Genomic DNA, 16,837 nt, shown 5'->3' with positions numbered 1-16,837 from the left:
CATTCCGATGTTCACAATTCTTTTAACAACTGTACATCCATAGTAATTCAATCAAAATGGAATTTGACACGCTTGGTAAAACAGGTTTTAGACTTAACAGTGAAATTCTTACTTACGGGACCTTCCCAACAATGCAGAGTCGATGTGCAGAGGTACGAGGTGATTGAGGTAGATATGTACATATAGGTAGGGATAAAGTAACTAGGCGTCAGGATAGATTCAGCAGTAGCAGCGTCGTCTGTGAGGAATCACACCCCCCCCCAAAAAAAAGAGTCAATGACGATAGTCCAGACAGCTATTTGATTAAATATTTAGCCGCATTATTTAGGACGCTCAAGACAAAGGATTCATTGGCTACACTCGAATAAACTAATTATTTGAACAATGGGAAGATAAAATGTGCTTTCGTAGAAAATACATTTTCAGCCATAGCCAGGATTTGATCTTGTGCCTATGATGCCGTCTGATCCCAAATCCCCCGTCCTCATCTGCTGAGCTACAGTTCAGGAGCCAAAAAACCAACATCAAAAATCTAAGCTAATTGGTATACAAGGTGTCCAGTAGAGGTCAGTGTTTCAAAGCCACTTTACGTTGAAGAAAGCAACACGGTAAGATATCGAATTTTGCAACAAACTGTTACGGAGAAGAAAAAAACACGACTTGAACAAAAGAAGAGTCGGCCGTCATTGATCACGTGGTTGTTACCTTGAAACAAGAAACCTAGTTTTTTTTTATTTATTATATATTTACAAAAGATGGTGGCTCCATTGCATGATTTAGGATGTTAAATAAAAACTGAACAGGATATGCTTATCAAAACACAATGTAGCCAGTGTTTCAAAGAAAACTATTTTACCAATTAGGTTAATTTTTTAAATATATATTTTTTATCTATATGGGAATTCGACGCTGTGCCTCCACAAGACGAGACTCACTAGCTGCTGCTCTACAGACAGAGAGACACCTGTCAGGTGAGAAATGGAATAGAATATTTACACCAGTGGTCACCAACCTTTCAGTTGAGATCAGAGTCAAAATGCAAGCCGAGATCTACCGTTCAGAATTTTTTTTATTTTTTTATTTTTTACATGACTTAAAAAGCGTAAGTCTATACAACATTAACCTATTACAAACAGTACTGTAGTAATGAGGTTTGTGCAGTAGGCTATAGGCCCAAAACAGTATCACTGCAAAAATGATAAATAGATCAGTTATTGTATTACTTGTGAGGCAAATCTGAGCGAGCTTACATTTGAATAATTTGCATTTTTTTAAGTTTTACTGGGCCGATGGAGACTGCATCTGATGGTCAGTCTCAGAGGAGGAAGAGGGTAGCAGACAGAGAGTAACCAATCAACGTGTCCCTTCGCTCTCCCTTTCCTCCAATGACAGTGACCAAAAAAGGGACACAGTCTTTCCAGCTGATGGTTAAACTCGAGTCGCACCGCATTATTTCTGCCTCGTGCACAAATTCTTGTTGTTACTCCTATGGACCAGAGACAGTGAAATATCCCTCCATATTAAATACAACCCAAACCACTAACACTAAAGGAAGCGTGTCAATACACTTTCCTACTCATTCATTGCAGCTGCAGTGCTGTTGTCAGGTGAGTAGTAGTAGGGATAACATGCATTTCATGGCTTAAAAAAAAAGTGTTGAATAAAAAGTGTTGACAGTACTGAGTAAAAACAAACATGTACTCAGTCATAAAAATAGCATCTCTTTACTGTATTCGTTGACAGTCTCTCTCTCTAGTCATGTTTTTAAACCTCACTGTATCCAACTTTACTGTATTCGTTGACAGTCTCTCTCTCTCTAGTCATGTTTTTAAACCTCACTGTATCCAACTTTACTGTATTCGTTGACAGTCTCTCTCTCTCTAGTCATGTTTTTAAACCTCACTGTATCAACTTTACTGTATTCGTTGACAGTCTCTCTCTCTCTAGTCATGTTTTTAAACCTCACCGTATCAACTTTACTGTATTCGTTGACAGTCTCTCTCTCTCTAGTCATGTTTTTAAACCTCACTGTATCAACTTTACTGTATTCGTTGACAGTCTCTCTCTCTCTAGTCATGTTTTTAAACCTCACTGTATCAACTTTACTGTATTTGTTGACAGTCTCTCTCTAGTCATGTTTAGAAACCTCACTGTATCAACTTTACTGTATTCGTTGACAGTCTCTCTCTCTCTAGTCATGTTTTTAAACCTCACTGTATCAACTTTACTGTATTCGTTGACAGTCTCTCTCTCTCTAGTCATGTTTTTAAACCTCACTGTATCAACTTTACTGTATTCGTTGACAGTCTCTCTCTCTCTAGTCATGTTTTTAAACCTCACTGTATCAACTTTACTGTATTCGTTGACAGTCTCTCTCTCTAGTCATGTTTTTAAACCTCACCGTATCAACTTTACTGTAGCTTTCTTTTACACCTGCTACGTTACTGAAGATACGGTCATCTGAGCCATCCGATTGGCCAGCGGTAGGCCTATAGTGCACTTGATTTGGTCCCCCTGGGCCCGCGGGAAGGCAGAGTTTGTACCTTCTGACATTTAAAATGGGAACACGTCACCTACCCGGTGCGCAGGACAGCTGAATCGAGCGTACCTAGACCAACAGACCGAGATAAATAAAATTAAAAAATAGGAATGCAAGGCTTATCGTTGTTTTTTTTTTTACAGAAATGTTCGGCGATCGACTAGGAATGCCTTGCAGATCGCGTTTGGTGACCACTGTTCTAGACTAAAGTAATGTCTAGAGAGGTTGATGTTTTGGAAGTCACAGCGGGATCCACTGACTGAGGGATCAAACGAAGCTTTGTACGTCATTTATCACGTGGTAACTGCTTGTAAACTTTACTTGGGTTTGAATTAAACTTTAAACACTCACTTTTACATATGAACAAAAACCTTTGGATCCTTAAATTTGATAATTACCAATAACTACTAGAGCGGTTTAATTTACAATCACTGTTTGAGAAAGACAAAAACGATCTAAATAGGATCGCTCAAAATTAGGTACCAGTGTGCCACGATTTCAGGAGAGACTACTCTGTCATGTTACGTTCCCCTGCAAGAAAACCAAAAAATGTTGCTCAAACAACAGGGAACTAACAAAGAGTCACTGACAACAACCAAAACTAAACAAGTGGGGCTTTTTTGGGGGGGGGGTTGAAAGACACTCATGGGGGTGTCCACTGAAAGTTGCCTAGCAACAACAACTGAGACCTAAAAAGACACCCACCACGAGGAGCCCACTAAATTTGCCAACTAAGAGGCAAAACAAAAAGAAAAACCCACACCAAACTCAAAAAGACAGGAAGCAACCCAAAAAGGTGGTGCAAAACAAAATCAGATAAAAGGATTGTTTGTCAAGAAATAAAAACAGGGAGCGCCAAACTAAAAAGGTGTTAAAACCTCCACATCTACACAGACAACTGGGCCACTAGTGTGGGAGCTCCGGTATCAATGGTTGTCACTAGTTACCACAACATCAGCCATCATTATGACTTTGTGGCTGTGGTAACTAGTGACAACCTGTATGGTATCAATCGTCCCATCACATCACTATGCCAAGGCTGCCAACGTTTGAAGAAAGCTTGGAGTGAGATTTGCTCTGTGAATTTCATTGCCCCCTGGCACAACCCTCAGATGGTGGGGTCCCCTTATAACAGTTTACTGTTTTAAAGCGAATTTGCTGTAATTCTACATATTTTGACAAGGCTTAGTTCTATGACCAGGGTGTATTTGGGGTAGTTTGAACATTAAATGAAAACTCAAAATTCTACGCCTTTGTTACTGTGAGACGTTTTGGGAATTATTTTTTATCTTAAGTATGATAATAATTTTTTTATACATTTTTTAGGGTGGTTTGACACATTATTCAGACATTATTCAGACAGTAGTCCCGTGTGGCTCAGTTGGTAGAGCATGGCGCTTGCAACGCCAGGGTTGTGGGTTCATTCCCCACGGGGGGGACCAGGATGAATATGTATGAACTTTCCAATTTGTAAGTCGCTCTGGATAAGAGCGTCTGCTAAATGACTTAAATGTAAATGTTAAATGCAGTAATGAAACGAGATTGGGAGGCTGGCAAATGGGGAGGCCGGGGGAAAAGACGGGGGGGATTCCGGGGAAAAAGACGGGGGGGGCATTCCCGGGAAAAAACAATGGGATGGTTGGAGGCAGCCTTTTCCTTTTCACAGCCTAAATGCCAATCACCAAACAAGGAGACTAAATCAACTTTCGTACATGCTGTCAAAAGGCTGCATTCTGCAATAGGGACGGGAGTAAACAGCAAATTATTTTATATATTTATTTTTTTTGACAACATTGTACATAAAATAACGCTACCTTGCGTTTTATTTTACAGTTTTATAAACTCGGCGGAGAACGTTCTCTCTCCACGCAGCTCCACTCTAATCTTGAGGGGCGTTTCTTTAAAACGCCATCCAATCCCCTTGATCCTTTACATAACTAGACCAATCATATACTTCAATGTTTCAGCGTTCACAGTGCTGTGGCAAGACAGGACAGAGGTTCCCCTCGTGCAACCTGGTCTCATAGACTAGATGTAACATAGTAAATGTAAATTTGGCCCTAAAATGAGTATGATACAGTATGTTAATGTTTAGTATGGTTACAGAAAGTTACTTAAGGCAAAAATTAAAGCAGGTTGGTTGTAGTGGACGGGCGTTTAACGCGAATGTCTAACAACCCAAAGATTGCATGTTCGGCTCTAATCACAGACAACTATAGCATTTGCGCTATTTAGCAACTACTTAACACTTTTTAGCTACTTTACAACTACTTAGCATGTTAGCTAACCCTTCACCTAACATGAACCCTTTTAGCTAACCCTAGCCATTTTAGCTTAACCCTTTAACCTAAGTCCCAACTTTAAGCCTAACCTTACCGCCTTGCCTAACTAATGTTAGCATTAGCCACCTAGCTAACACTTGCTACAACAAAATGGAATTCGTAACATATCTTGCGTTTTGCAAATTTGTATCATGTTGTATATTTTACCAACCCATAACATATTGCACAAACTGAAATCCATAACATATATCATATCAAATGATTGCAGAACATCCACTAATTAATACATATCATCTGAACTTAACATATTATTATAAGTGAAATATCTAGAATTTACGTACACAATAATACGAAATGCTCTGAGACCAGGGTGGCTCGTGATGTTTAAATGCAAGCGCAGATGCTCCGATTTCAAAACGATGTGGAGGACAGTTGAAAAGATAAAACGCATTGACTATACAATTGATTAATTGGAGAAAAAAAAAGAAAAAAAAAGCTGTACTTTTCAATGCGTGAGATTTAAGAGGTGTGGCGTGAGAAGAGGATCAAATGCATGAGGGCTTGGCAGCTCTGCTCCGCACGTCATCACACTACGCAACCTCGCCTGCGTAGATTGTAAATAGGTCATTAAAACCCACAAAAAATTACATGTAGGCTATCGTCTCCCTTTCTACCCGGGTGGAGAGAGAGAAACGCAACGCAATAGGAACGTTCCTTTAAAGGGGGTGGTGGAACAGTCCTGGGGGGGGTGGTGGAACAGTCCTGGGGGGGGTGGTGGAACAGTCCTGGGGGGGGTGGTGGAACAGTCCTGGGGGGGGTGGTGGAACAGTCTGGGGGGGTCGTCATCATCACAAGACGGACTCGGTGAGATTCCACTGGAACTCTGCAGCACTTACTTCGTGGCCATTCAGTTTCACACCGCTATTGAGAAATACCACTGGTGTAACGTTGCAACTTTGCCACCAAGCGACATTGTAGCGAAGCAAGCTTTGCACGATGCAGAAAGAAAGCTGACTCACTAAAGTCACTGCTATAGGGAGCATTACGTAAACAAAGTTGTTTACCTTTTCGTTTATATTTACGGTAAGGGTGATTCGTGGATATGAGCAATCCGATCACTGCCCTGAATTTAAAAACCCGCTCAAAACACTAAGGTAAATAGCCAAGGAGAGGGTCTGAAAACATTCACAATGTCCACTGTTGTAACTGGCTAATGGTTGGCTAGCGCTATTGGATCGGAGAACTTCAGTCACTGACAACAAGCACACTCAGAAATATAAAGTATTCCCCGGTGCACGAAATGCATGTTACACACGCGAAAGCACTGCATGTCTGTCAAGCACAGAAACGAGTAGTGAAAATTGGTCAAGTGCGGCAAGGTAAAGGAACATAATTTACAAACATGTCTAGTTAGCGATCTAGCTTCCCCTGTAGTAGCCTCCGCTAGCAGTTAGCTAGGCAGTCAGCGCTGCCTTGCTTAGCAAGCTAACGTACCTAAACCGAACCTGTTTCAGATATTGAATCCCTCGCAAAATTAGGGCACGAATTGCACACCAAAAACAGCGAACGAACCAAAACAACAAAAGCCCACATGCGTACTTACGATGTGAAACTTTCCGTCGCCCGTGCTCTGTTAAATCCCGTGTGTTAGACCCGGTCTGACCTTCGGTTGAGAGAAAAAGCTATACTGCTAGCTAAATGTGCTGCGGCCATGTTCCTCCGACTGCTCTGTGCTGGTTGAAACCCCGATGCTGACTGGCTGCTTGTTTATCTCGCTAGCAAGCCTCCCCCACACATCATATCACGGCACCACAGAGAGGAGCTACTCGGTTAGCGGGGTTCTCTCTCCGGTATGGAAGGCAGCGTTGCTTTGCAGCGACCAAACAGCAACAACCTGTCAAAGTGACGATATAGCACGGAGAGACAGCGGAGAGAAACACCCGTGATTTAGCTAGTTAATCAAAGAGGATAGAATACGAATGCATAGTTATTTAAGATGACTTGACAGCATAGGTACACTATAGCACTTTAGCTATAACCTATTTAATCTACTTACAGCAACATGTAGGCTAAACACAACTATTCTGTTATATATTTATTATTAAGGATCCTCCAGGTATATCCCTAGCAAGTAATATTACAGGTAGTTATTACAAAAATAGTAAACATATCTTATTTAGTTTCATTGTGACTAGTTTGATTAGGAACAAGGGGTAAACATATCAGACAATGACCATTGTTGCAGATGAAGGATACATCTTAAATGGTACCCTATATTGCTTCTATAGTGCACTACGTTTCACAAAGGCCCTATAGGTTCCTGGTGTGCACTAAAGGGAATAGGATGTCATTTGGGATGCAAAGGGAAGTAAAGTGATGAGCAAAGCAGAAAGAACCCAGAGAGGATTCTAGAGTCTGACTCAGGTCTTGTGCAGAGAGGACTGCATGCTCAGGTCACAGAGTGCGTGAACACACACACACACACATTTAAAAAAATAAATAAAATTGAATCCACAAATCACATTGCAGTAATGAATGATTCACTCACACACACACACACACACACACAGAAACGAGACACTGAAACCAGACACACAAATTGGTCTGATACTCAATAAACAACACATCCTCCTACAGTAGTCATGAATTAAAGGATCACGTGAGCAACAGGGCATGAATGCAGCCTATCTCAGTGAATGAAGATAACACAGTCTTCATCATAGAGCAGACTAGACCTTGGACACTAGACAGCAAAAACATCCCTCCTCCTCGTCTCGTTTGATAGCAAGAGCAAAAATAACAAACAACTCCTTAAACATCTGGTCTACGTCCCGTATGGCACCCTATTCCCTATAGTAGTGCACTACTTTAGACCAGGCCTTATGGCACCCTATTCCCTATATAGTGCACTACTTTAGACCAGGCCCTATGGCACCCTATTCCCTATATAGTGCACTACTTTAGACCAGGCCCTATGGAACCCTATTCCCTATAGTAGTGCACTACTTTAGACCAGGCCCTATGGAACCCTATTCCCTATAGTAGTGCACTACTTTAGACCAGAGCCATATGGCACCCTATTCCCTATGTAGTGCACTACTTTAGACCAGGCCCTATGGCAATCTATTCCCTATATAGTGCACTACTTTAGACCAGGCCCTATGGCACCCTATTCCCTATATAGTGCACTACTTTAGACCAGGCCCTATGGCACCCTATTCCCTATAGTAGTGCGCTACTTTAGACCAGGCCCTATGGCACCCTATTCCCTATAGTAGTGCACTACTTTAGACCAGAGCCATATGGCACCCTATTCCCTATGTAGTGCACTACTTTAGACCAGGCCCTATGGCAATCTATTCCCTATATAGTGCACTACTTTAGACCAGGCCCTATGGCACCCTATTCCCTATATAGTGCACTACTTTAGACCAGGCCCTATGGCACCCTATTCCCTATATAGTGCGCTACTTTTGACCAGGATCCATATGGGTGTGCACTCTATAGGGATTAGCGTGCCATTTCTGGACACACGTGGATGTCACTTTTATGTTGATAACGTAGAGAAAGACATGTGCCGTTGTCTTTTTGAGACACAGACAAGCATAGCGCTTCAGTACGGAACAAGCTTTTAGTCTGTCATGGACACTAGCCAATCAGTCACTCCAGAAGGACGTTTGTTCCCTGTATAGTGTGCACTACTGTTGTCCCAGGGCCCATTTAGTGCACTATGTAGGGTCCCATGTAGTGCACTATGTAGGGTATAAAGTGCCATGTAAGGACTCACAAGGGCTCCCGAGTGGCGCAGCGGTCTAAGGCACTGCATCTCAGTGGCAGAGGTGTCACTACAAACCCTGGTTCGATCCCGGGCTGTATCACAGCCGGCCGTGATCGGTAGTCCCATAGGGCGGCGCGCATTTGGCCCAGCGTCGTCCGGGTTTGGGATAGGCCGTCATTGTAAATAAAGAATTCGTTCTGAACTGACTCGCCTGGTTAAATAAAGTTGTCTACGATTCTGCAGGTTGATTCTTCTGTTTATTTTCGCAACGTCCCTTTGGTCTGCAGGGGAGATTCGTAGACATGAGGGTAAAGTAACAATTGTCTGTGGATAAACATGTGGCTAAGTACCTCTCCTTTAAGTCCTTATCTGCTACAACAATTATAGCTGAATCAGCTTTCTACTTAAATGGAGTTACTACAACACATGTAAATGGAGTTACTACAACACATGTAAATGGAGTTACTACAACACATGTAAATGGAGTTACTACAACACATGTAAATGGAGTTACTACAACACATATAAATGGAGTTACTACAACACATGTAAATGGAGTTACTACAACACATGTAAATGGAGTTACTACAACACATGTAAATGGAGTTACTACAACACATGTAAATGGAGTTACTACAACACATGTAAATGGAGTTACTACAACATACAGGTGTCCTGAATTGCATCACCAGTATCCAAACCACTGCTATCACATCATATTAAGATATTAGGCCACCTTGATTCCTGTGATAATGGTCTACTCACCAATTAAATAGAGGCCACATTTGCATAAACTGAAGATTTTCCAATTAAATATAGGCCACATTTGCATAAACTGAAGATTTTCCAATTAAAATTGACTAAATTGTGCAGGTTATTTTAGGTCTTTATATTTAAATGTTTTAACCTAACACTTGATTGGGCAATTATACACTGAACAAATATATAAATGCAACATGTAAAGTGTTGGTACCATGTTTCATGAGCTGAAATAATAGATCACCGGAAATGTTCCATACACACAAAAAAGCGTATTTCTCTCAAATGTTGTGTTTACATCCCTGTTAGTGAGACATTCTCGTTTGCCAAGATAATCCATCCACCTGACAGTTGTGGCATATCAAGAATCTTATTAAACATCATGATCATTAAACAAATGCACCTTGTGCTGGGGACAATAAAAGGCCACTCTGAAATGTGCAGTTTTGACGCACAACACAATGCCACAGATGTCTGAAGTTTTGAGGGAGCGTGTAATTGGCATGCTGACTACAGGAATGTCCACCAGAGCTGTTGCCAGAGAATTTAATGTTAATTTCTCTACCATAAGCCACCTCCAACATGGTTTTAGAGAATTTGGCCGTACGTCCAACTGGCCTCACAACCACAGACCACGTGTATGGCGTCGTGTGGGTGAGTGGTATTGCTGATGTCAACGATGTGAACAGAGTGCCCCATGGTGAAGGTGGGGTGATGGTATGGGCAGGTATAAGCTACAGACAATGAACATAATTACATTTTATCGATGGCAATTTGAATGCCTAGAGATACCGTAATGAGATCCTTCATCCGCCGCCATCACCTCATGTTTCAGCATGATAATGCACGGTCCCATGTTGCAAGGATATGTACACAATTCCTGGAAGCTGAAAATGTCCCAGTTCTTCCATGGCCTGCATACTCACCAGACATGTCACCCATTGAGCATGTTTGGGATGCTCTGGATCGACGTGTACGACAGCGTGTTCCAGTTCCCGCCAATATCCAGCAACTTCGCACAGCCATTGAAGAGGAGTGGGACAACATTCCAAAGGCCACAATCAACAGCCTGATCAACTCTATGTGAAGGAGATGTGACGAGCTGCGTGAGGCAAATGGTGGTTACACCAGATACTGACTGGTTTTCTGACCCACGGACCTACCTTTTTTTTTAAAGGTATCTCAAATCTAACGCTATTTGTCCCATTCCCCGAATACAATGGGTGTAGACCTTACAGTGAAATGCTTACTTTCAAGCCCTTAATCAACAATGTAGTTTTAAGAAAAATAAGTGTTAAGTAAAAAATAAAATGACTAATAATTAATGAGCAGCAGTAAAATAACAGTAGCAAGGATATTTACAGGGGGGTACCGGTACAGAGTCAATGTGCGGGGGCACCGGTTAGTTGAGGTAAATAAGGTAATATGTACATGTAGGTAGAGTTAAAGTGACTATGCATAGATAATAACCAGAGAGTAGCAGCAGTGTAAAATAATAAGTTCAGAAGTCTTATGGCTTCGGGGTAGAAGCTGTTTAGAAGCCTCTTGGATCTAGACTTGGCGCTCCGGTACCGCTTGCCGTGTGGTAGCAGAGAGACCAGTCTATGACTAGGGTGGCTGGAGCCTTTGACAATTTTTAGGGCCTTACTCTGACACCGCCTAGTATAGAGGTCCTGGATGGCAGGAAGCTTGGCCCCAGTGATGTACTGGGCCGTACTCACTAACCTACGCACTGCACCATCGAGAGCAGGATGCTCTCGATGGTGCAGCTGTAGAACCTTTTGAGGATCTAAGGACCCATGCCAAATCTTTTCAGTCCCCTGAGGGGGAATAGGCTTTGTCGTGCCCTCTTTACGACTGTCTTGGTGTGTTTGGACCATGTTCGTTTGTTGGTGATGTGGACACGAAGGGACTTGAAGCTCTCAACCTGCTCCACTGCAGCCCCGTCGATGAGAATGAGGGCGTGTTCTGTCCTCCTTTTCCTGTAGTCCACAATCATCTCCTTTGTCTTGATCATGTTGAGGGAGAGGTTCTTATCCTGGCACCACACGGCCAGGTCTCTGACCTCCTCCATATAGGCTGTCTTGTCGTTGTCAGTGATCAGGCCTACCACTGTTGTCGTCTGCAAACTTAATGGTGTTGGAGTTGTGCCTGGCCGTGCAGTCATGAGTGAACAGGGAGTAGAGGGGACTGAGCACACACCCCTGGGGGGCCCCCGTGTTGAGGATCAGCGTGGCGGATGTGTTGTTACCTACCCTTACCACCTGGGGGCGGCCCATCAGGAAGTCCAGGATCCAGTTGCAGAGGGAGGTGTTTAGTCCCAGGGTCCTTAGCTTAGTGATGAGCTTTGAGGGCACTATGGTATGGAACGCTGAGCTGTAGTCAATGAATAGCATTCTCACATAAGTGTTATTTTTGTCCAGGTGTGAAAGGGCAGTGTGGAGTGCAATAGAGATTGTATCATCTGTGGATCTGTTGGTGTGGTATGCAAATTGGAGTGGGTTCAGGGTTTCTGGGATAATGGTGTTGATGTGAGCCATGACCAGCCTTTCAAAGCACTTCATGGCTACAGACTTGAGCGCTACAGGTCGGTAGTCATTTAGGCAGGTTACCTAATTGTTCTTGGGCACAGGGACTAACTATGTGACTAACAAATGCATATCCTTATCCCCGAACACGGCAGTTAAGCCACTGTTCTCTGGGCGCCGATGACGTGGCTGTCGATTTAAGGCAGCCCCCCCCCTGCACCTCTCTGATTCAGAGGGGTTGGGTTAAATGTGGAAGACACATTTCAGTTGAATGCCTTCAGTTGTACAACTGACTAGGTATCACCCTTTCCTGGTCATGAAATCTGTAGATTAGGCCTAATGAATTTCTCAGTTAACCAATTTCCTAATATGAACTGTAACTCAGTAAAAGCTTTAAAATTGTTGCATGTTGCATTTATATTATTGTCCAGTTTATATTTCAGTTCACTGCCAAATTGCATGTCTTTGACAGCAGGTTGTGTGAACCGTAGCTCCACCGTGTGGTTGGCAGTGGTACAGCAGGGATTTAGTTGGTTTCAACCAATGATATATATATATATACACACTAGATAACACACAAGGGCCGCTGTTTTGAAGCCAAGGCACCTCCATCTTTGTACTTCCCCACTGTTGTAAGACATATTTGAAGCTATAGAAAAATGCATGTCAACTTAATTTAAAAATAACATTTATTCTATTAGACACCTGAATGTGTACTTTTACATTATATTATTATGTGAGCAAAACATAAAAAAATAAAGTCAATTTTTTTTGAAAGTTCTAATGTCCCCAAAACAACAAAAATACTTTTGGCCTTGACACTTTTAATTGCAAGACTGTAGAATCCCATTTATTTCTATGGAGGACTGCTTCTTCTGGGGAGTGCCAATATGGCCGACCAGTGGCTTCCAAGCCTCTCATTGGCCAATACATAACAATTAGCATTCCAGGGTTTATATACATCATCATTAGTTTCAGCTCATGAACTTTGACCTCTAGTTAAAGTTTATTCATTGGCGTTGATTCCGAAGATGATAGTTTCTCATAGAGATAACATTATAGTTATGTTCTTAAAGAACTGAGGTAGTTAAGTGATATGATTTACAAAATAAATAAACATGTTGGTAATTTAGCAGACGGTCCTATCCATCTTATACAGGCAGTGCATTCAAAAGGTAGCTAACAACCACATATCACCGTCAAAACATTATAGACCTTTCACTACATTAACATATTTCTACCAAAATACCATCTCAGTTCAATAAAAATTGGACACATTTCTTCCCGTGTAAATTATTTAATGGCAACGAGTGAGCATGTTAAAGGAAAGAAAGATCCTGTCAGCTCTGATTTGGCACGTTCAGTTAAAGTAAAGGAGGGAATAAAACGGAACATTTCCTTATTCATAACATCAAATTATATTCCATGGACATGTTCAAAGGAGACAAAATACAGCGGTTCAATTCCAAATGGCACCCTATTCCCTTGATATAGAGCACTACTTTTGACCAAGGCCCTTGGCAACCTATTCTCTTTTGACCATTTGAAACAGACAGCGACAAAACACAAACCACTCGGGTTGTTGACCCCCAAAGTAGGCCTCAATGCCATATTCTCCAACAAAGAAAATACCACTAATATTAATAATACTAAATATGTCATCTAATAACCTCTGTGATAGGATCCTCATCACTTATATTAAAACTACAGATTTTTGGGCTTTTCAGGCTCTCGAATGAAGGCAGCCAATCGCCAACGGCAACCATTTTTCCACTAAGGTGTGCGTCCTAAAATGGCACCCTATACGCTATGTAGTGTGCTACTTTTGACCTGATCCCATAGTGGCTCTTGTGCACTATATAGGGAATAGGGTGCCATTTGGAATGCAAAACCAATAATTAATTTCTCCCTTCACACAGTGACCACTGATCCTGCCATTGACTGGGTTTGGAGGGGTAAACGGCCCTATCCAACCTTGTTAGATCAGTGGTTACTTCAGCAAAGGACAGGCCACAGGATGCATTAACAGGGTTCAGGCCTTTTTTACAGCACCAAATCAAAAGGCTTGAAAAGCAACAACAAGTCCCAATACTCTCGAATGGCTTCCTATCCTCATTCCCGTTCCTTCATTCTCACTGCCAGAGTCCTGAGAGAAGGTCTGCGCCTCAACCTGGACCCTATTCCCTATGTAGTGCCCTACTTTTGACCAAGGCCATACATCTCTGGTCAATAGTGGAGCACTATGTAGGGAATAGGGTGCCATTTGACAAGCACCCAAACTGGTAGGTTAAAACAATATGGTGGAACCAATTAAACCTATCCATTCCATTGAACCAATTAAACAATTCCATTGAACCAATTAAACCTAGCAATTCCAATGAACCAATTAAACCTATCAATTCCAATGAACCAATTAAACCTATCAATTCCAATGAACCAATTAAACCTATCCATTCCAATGAACCAATTCAATAATTCCATTGAACCAATTAAACCTATCCATTCCAATGAACCAATTCAATAATTCCATTGAACCAATTAAACCTAGCAATTCCATTGAACCAATTAAATAATTCCATTGAACCAATTAAACCTAGCAATTCCATTGAACCAATTAAACCTATCAATTCCAGAAAGCTGTCTGCGTTGATGAAGGGAGAAAAAAAAAGAGAAAAAAAAGAAAGGAAATGAGGTCATTTAAAATAGAAGGTCAGCAGGTGCATTTCCCCTCAGGCGCTTCCAAATAAACGGGACTGAATCAAGAAGACCTTTTGTTAAAGAAACAGAACATGTCACAGGACACAGTCTGATAAATAACATCTCTGGCTTGGGGGGGGGGGGGGGGGTTTACTGAAACACTGAGTTTATATCATTCCTGACATTTTAAATCTGCACATCTTGTACAGTCTATGAATAGGCACTTTTAAATAAGCTCTTTGTTAGATGTGTTCTTTCATGGTTTTATTTTGCTGCAACAGTGACACGGCAGTGTCACAATGGTTCTGGGAATGGTCAGCGCTGGAGATCGGCAACAACCAGGTGAAGCCAAGATGCATTCTGGATCTTGTAGTCCCGTTTGGAAGGAGTTGTCCTCCTTTAGTAGCTGTAGTAGATGAACAGTCCCAAATGAACCCCTAGACCCTAGACCCTTGAGGGGATCTGAGATGATATGACAGGTGTAATCAATATGGGCTTAGTTCCAACCGGCCGTCTGATATGCTAGGTGGAAGTTTCACCATATTGCTTGAATCAATCATATCCTCTTAGATCTCTACAAGGGTCTAGGGTCTAGGGGTGGATTTGGGATTAGGCCATAGACAGCATATAGAGTAGTGGAATGAGAAGGCTGGATGCTGCTTGAAGGGGACAGGAGGAAAACGGGGTTCGGTTGGAGGAATTGAGAGAGAGGGAGGGGGAGGGGGGGGTAGTTTACGAAGACTTCTCTTTCTTTGCTCTCGGCGAATCGGCTCCGTTGGAACTCACTCCGTTCACTCCATTGGCTGCCAACGACAGAGGATGAAGTCAATGTTCTCGGAGCAAACAACAGGTGAAGAATGGATACAAAATGACTAGAGCTAAAGCCAAATTACCCAGCTCTACTTGCAGTATTAACACCCGGTTTAACCCTAACCAACATATTCAAGGGGCGGCAGGTAGCCTAGTGGTTAGAGCATTAGGCCAGTAACCGAAAGGTTGCTAGATCGAATCCCCGAGCTGACAAGGTAAAAATCTGTCGTTCGGACAAAGCAGTTAACCCACTGTTCCCCGGTAGGCCGTCATTGTAAATAAGAATTTGTTCTTAACTGACTTCCCTAGTTAAATAAAAATTCTAGATGGATCCGATTAAAAAGCATCTTAAAAGCAGAGAAAGAACACGATGTGTTAACTTAGACAACATCCTCTGGTAGCAACGTGACTCACCTTTGTCTTTCTTGGACTTGGTCTTGGGCGCTTGGAGCTTCTTGGGTTTCAGGGCCTGGGCCTGGGGCTGGGCCTGCTCTCTCCACCTCCTCAGCTGGAAGTTGATGAATTTCCACATCATGAAGGCTTGAGTCACACAGATGGTAGCTAGCACAGCGATCCTGAGAAGAGAAGAGACAGTAGTTAGATACAGCGATCCTGAGAAGAGACGGTAGTTAGACACAGCGATCCTGAGAAGAGACGGTAGTTAGACACAGCGATCCTGAGAAGAGACGAGACGGTAGTTAGACACAGCGATCCTGAGAAGAGACGAGACGGTAGTTAGACACAGCGATCCTGAGAAGAGACGGTAGTTAGACACAGCGATCCTGAGGAGAGACGGTAGTTAGACACAGCGATCCTGAGGAGAGACGGTAGTTAGACACAGCGATCCTGAGGAGAGACGGTAGTTAGACACAGCGATCCTGAGAAGAGGCGGTAGTTAGACACAGCGATCCTGAGAAGAGAAGAGGCGGTAGTTAGACACAGCGATCCTGAGAAGAGAAGAGACGGTAGTTAGACACAGCGATCCTGAGGAGAGACGGTAGTTAGACACAGCGATCCTGAGGAGAGACGGTAGTTAGACACAGCGATCCTGAGGAGAGAAGAGACGGTAGTTAGACACAGCGATCCTGAGGAGAGAAGAGACGGTAGTTAGACACAGCGATCCTGAGGAGAGAAGAGACGGTAGTTAGACACAGCGATCCTGAGGAGAGAAGAGACGGTAGTTAGACACAGCGATCCTGAGGAGAGAAGAGACGGTAGTTAGACACAGCGATCCTGAGAGAGAGAGACACAGCGATCCTGAGGAGAGACGGTAGTTAGACACAGCGATCCTGAGGAGAGAAGAGACGGTAGTTAGACACAGCGATCCTGAGGAGAGAAGAGACGGTAGTTAGACACAGCGATCCTGAGGAGAGAAGAGACGGTAGTTAGACACAGCGATCCTGAGGAGAGAAGAGACGGTAGTTAGACACAGCGATCCTGAGGA

At 42.7% G+C, this 16,837-nt stretch overlaps 2 protein-coding genes across 4 annotated transcripts in view; both read right to left on the bottom strand.

The window, feature by feature from the left end:
* The window catches only part of LOC139531480 (nuclear receptor coactivator 2-like), a 192,283-nt gene extending 185,549 nt beyond the window's left edge, over nt 1-6,734 (bottom strand). For 2 of the 3 annotated variants that reach the window (XM_071327957.1, XM_071327959.1), the window contains exon 1: nt 6,425-6,734. The gene's annotated coding sequence lies outside the window, so the exon portion shown is untranslated. The remainder of the gene's footprint in view (nt 1-6,424) is intronic. The other variant, XM_071327960.1, reaches the window with a different exon arrangement.
* A 6,429-nt stretch (nt 6,735-13,163) lies between these two features.
* LOC139531427 (translocating chain-associated membrane protein 1-like 1) overlaps nt 13,164-16,837 on the bottom strand; it is a 28,149-nt gene continuing 24,475 nt past the window's right edge. The window contains exons 4-5 of the mRNA XM_071327876.1: nt 15,808-16,054; nt 13,164-15,386 (exon numbers count right to left, since the gene is read on the bottom strand). Coding sequence (XP_071183977.1) covers nt 15,316-15,386; nt 15,808-16,054 — 318 coding nt within the window. The 3' untranslated portion in view covers nt 13,164-15,315. The remainder of the gene's footprint in view (nt 15,387-15,807; nt 16,055-16,837) is intronic.

This window comes from Salvelinus alpinus, chromosome 10 (genome assembly GCF_045679555.1).
Source record: "Salvelinus alpinus chromosome 10, SLU_Salpinus.1, whole genome shotgun sequence".
In the NCBI taxonomy this organism is placed as follows: Eukaryota; Metazoa; Chordata; class Actinopteri; order Salmoniformes; family Salmonidae; genus Salvelinus; species Salvelinus alpinus.
Note: the sequence above shows the minus strand (reverse complement) of the source record. Positions and strands in the feature narration are given on the sequence as shown.